The 4,180-nt window shown below is 41.9% G+C and overlaps 1 protein-coding gene across 1 annotated transcript; it reads left to right on the forward strand.

Annotated features, from left to right (window-relative positions):
- Positions 1–1,003: 1,003 nt before the first annotated feature.
- Positions 1,004–1,993, forward strand: LOC122926188 (olfactory receptor 6N1-like). The gene has a single exon (XM_044277569.1). The coding sequence runs from the start codon at positions 1,004–1,006 to the stop codon at positions 1,991–1,993; it is 990 nt and encodes a 329-aa protein (XP_044133504.1).
- The last annotated feature ends 2,187 nt before the right edge of the window (positions 1,994–4,180 follow it).

The raw sequence follows: 4,180 nt of genomic DNA on the forward strand, positions 1-4,180 counted from the left end.
TTCAAAATGATTAGTTTGTATCAGTTCATTTAGGCCATTAGTGTTAAAGTCCAGTAGAATCCCTTTAAGATGCCCGCAGGAAAGACTGTCCCGAGTTTACTATACAGGGTTTCTTTGACTGTTACGATGGAGACACATAGGACTGCTAAGGTGTAACGTAGAAGGTGATGACCCACTGTGTCACTGAACAGAATTGACTTATGGCTACTCCTAAGGGTTTTATTGAAGTAGCCCCCAGGTTTTCACCCTTTCACCCCTGTATAGGGATCTGGTCTTCACTGTTGGGGAACCATCAGGCTGCTACCTCTTTTAATAGCCTCCATTCAGTGACAGCTAAACCATGCAGGTCAAGAGATACCTAGTATATGGTACCAAAGTAATAGGCAGAATTGTGGTCAGTGGACAAGCCAAGGTCAGGGCTGGCAGAGTTTGTTCAATATGGTAAACAGGCAGTAGGTCAGGGCAGGTGGCAGGGGGTCAATACAATGGACAGGCAAAGGTCAGGACGGGCAGAACAATAACAGCACATTAAACAGTCAAAGTTCAAACATGGGATTTCAGAAGACACAAAACAACTTTGCAGGGACCAGAATAGCTAAGGGAAGGCTCCTTATATATACCCGAGAATACAGCCATTAGCTGGAGACCGATTAGGCTTCATGTGCATTTGTCCTTTAAGAGGATGGGAGTGGGCACACCATAGGGGAACATACACCAGGAAACAGGAGGTAGGGCAGCCACAGATGGTCAGAAAGCATGGAGCAGCAAAGGTAGTTGCACTTTGGTGGTTTTGCCTGCAGGGAGAGGAGAGATGCCAGAGGGCACGGACTGCCGGCATTACAATAGGTGACTATGTACACAGTGGAAGGAATTGTTTAATCAAAACTAATTGCAAGGTTCCTCCATTTTCTGCAGAATACTGTATTAACATTGGTCAGATTTACATGGACTTTCATATATTTGGAATGTCATCCCATACATCCTTTTTACAGATGAAAAAGATATGGAAAGAATCTCCAATAGTAGCAGAGTTAATGAAATTGTGTTACATGGATTTCCAAACCTTCAGCGCTTCCATGTTCTTCTTTTTTCCCTCCTTCTTATCATCTACTTGTTCATTATTTCTGGCAATGCCATAATGCTGTTCGTGATCTGCAGAGAGTCCGCCCTACACTCCCCCATGTACTTCTTTATTGCAGCTTTATCTTGTTTGGAAATTTGCTATACGGCCATCACAATTCCAAAAATGTTGGCTGATCTCTTGGAAGACGAGAAGAAGATCTCTTTCAATGGATGCCTTGTGCAGGCCTATTTCCTTCATGCTCTTGGAACAGCAGAGTGCTTTATTCTTACAGTCATGGCGTATGACCGATATTTGGCCATTTGTAAGCCATTAAGATACTCATCTATTATGACTACTGATCTATATGTCAAATTAGTTGCCACCTGTTTCATTGGAGGGATTCTAAGACCAGTCATTGAAACTGTCTTAATTTCTCTCCTTACATTTTGTGGTTTAAACCTTATTGAGAATGTATTCTGTGACTTCCCCCCATTAATCTCTTTAGCATGTACCGATACTCGGTTATATATAATGGTCGAATTCTTAATCAGCATCTTTGGTATCCTCCTGACTTCTGCTTTTATTCTTTTCTCTTGCATCCGGATAATATACATTATCTTAAAGGTTAAGTCCAAAGATGGACGTCAGAAAGCCTTCTCTACCTGCGGAGCACATCTTATTGTTGTTACTATGTTTTTCAGCAGCATTGGTTTTATGTATATACGTGTTACAAAAAGTTACTCTGTAGAATATGACAGGGCTGTGGGTCTCACCTATGCGGTCTTTACACCACTAGCTAACCCCATCATCTATGGGCTGAGAAATCAGGAAATTAAAAAATTCCTTCAGAAATATTTAGTGACGGAACATTTTTTATGTTTGTTGCAGCACAATGTCTGCAGTAGAATAGTTGTAAAAATACAAAAATAATAAGAAATTCAAAATCATACAGTACAGACCAAAAGTTTGGACACACCTTCTCATTCAAAGAGTTTTCTTTATTTTCATGACTATGAAAATTGTAGATTCACACTGAAGGCATCAAAACTATGAATTAACACATATGGAATTATATACTTATCAAAAAAGTATGAAACAACTGAAAATATGTCATATTCTAGGTTCTTCAAAGTAGCCACCTTTTGCTTTGATTACTGCTTTGCACGCTCTTGGCATTCTCTTGATGAGCTTCAAGAGGTAGTCACACTTCACAGGTGTGCCCTGTCAGGTTTAATAAGTGGGATTTCTTGCCTTATAAATGGGGTTGGGACTATCTGTTGCGTTGTGAAGAAGTCAGGTGGATACGCAGGTGATAGTCCTACTGAATAGACTGTTAGATTTTGTATTATGGCAAGAAAAAAGCAGCTAAGTAAAGAAAAACAAGTGGCCATCATTACCTTAAGAAATGAAGGTCAGTCAGTCCGAAAAATTGGGAAAATTTTGAAAGTGTCCCCAAGTGCAGTCACAAAAACCATCAAGCGCTACAAAGAAACTGGCTCACAGGAAAGGAAGACCAAGAGACACCTCTGCTGCGGAGGATAAGTTCATCCGAGTCACCAGCCTCAGAAATCGCAGGCTAACAGCAGCTCAGATTAGAGACCAAGTCAATGCCACACAGAGTTCTAGCAGCAGACACATCTCTAGAACAACTGTTAAGAGGAGACTGTGTGAATCAGGCCTTCATGGTAGAATATCTGCTAGGAAACCACTGCTAAGGACAGGCAACAAGCTGAAGAGACTTGTTTGGGCTAAAGAACACAAGGAATGGACATTAGACCAGTGAAAATCTGTGCTTTGGTCTGATGAGTCAAATATTTGAGATCTTTGGTTCCAACTACCGTGTCTTTGTGCGACGCAGAAAAGGTGAACCGATGGACTCTGCATGCCTGGTTCCCACCGTGAAGCATGGAGGAGGAGGTGTGATGGTGTGGGTGTGCTTTGCTGGTGACACTGTTGGGGATTAATTAAAAATTGAAGGCATACTGAACCAGCATGGCTACCACAGCATCTTGCAGTGGCATGCTATTCCATCCGGTTTGCATTTAGTTGGACCATCATTTATTTTTCAACAGGTAAATGACCCCAAACACACCTCCAGGCTGTGTAAAGGCTATTTGACCATGAAGGAGAGTGATGGGGTGCTGCACCAGATGACCTGGCCTCCACAGTCACCGGACCTGAACCCAATCGAGATGCTAAGCATCTCTGAGAACTCCTTCAAGACTGTTGGAAGACCATTTCAGGTGAATACTTCTTGAAGCTCATCAAGAGAATGCCAAGAGCGTGCAAAGCAGTAATCAAAGCAAAAGGTGGCTACTTTGAAGAACCTAGAATATGACATATTTTCAGTTGTTTCATACTTTTTTGATAAGTATATAATTCCATATGTGTTAATTCATAGTTTTGATGCCTTCAGTGTGAATCTACAATTTTCATAGTCATGAAAATAAAGAAAACTCTTTGAATGAGAAGGTGTGTCCAAACTTTTCGTCTGTACTGTATATGGGTTGTGTTTTACTGAAGCTACAGTCTGCAGGCTGCAACTTAGATTGGATTCTATGTCATCTCAGAATCACAAGTGTGCAACTCAATGCAGCCCTATGGATAAATCCATATTTGCAGAACTAAAAACACTGGCAGTAAAGTAGGCAAATTACTCATTTTATAGACAGACACATACAGACTGTATACAGGCTCTGAGATTTTTGTAAACGAGAAAAGTTATGTCCTGCATTTGTAAAGTCCATGTTTTTCTCTTTATAAGACATACTTTTTACCCCCAAAAGTGTGGGAGGGGGGGGAAATGTCAGTGAATCTCATAAACTGAAGACTAATACTTCCATTATGTAAACGCTCACTAGCATGCAGCAGATGCGAGGAGTGAAGCGCTGCTGGCGCTGCCTGCATTCGCCACTCCGTGGTCTTCTGCGTACAGTGTTAGGACATAGCGCCTGCCTTATGACCTGATGCTGTACACAGTGAGATCACAGTGCAGCGTGGGCCAGAGAAGACCAGGGAGCGTGACTGCAGGAGAGACCGCCAGCCCTGCAGAGTACTGACGGAGCAGGAGAGGCAAGATAAATGTATTACTTTAAGGCAGTGGCGTACATAGAAATC

The sequence above is a fragment of the Bufo gargarizans genome, chromosome 2 (genome assembly GCF_014858855.1).
Source record: "Bufo gargarizans isolate SCDJY-AF-19 chromosome 2, ASM1485885v1, whole genome shotgun sequence".
NCBI classification, from domain to species: Eukaryota; Metazoa; Chordata; class Amphibia; order Anura; family Bufonidae; genus Bufo; species Bufo gargarizans.

Bases quoted from the DNA above. Each gene is read 5' to 3' on its own strand.
- LOC122926188 (XM_044277569.1), top strand. From the start codon at position 1,004: ATGGAAAGAATCTCCAATAGTAGCAGAGTTAATGAAATTGTGTTACAT.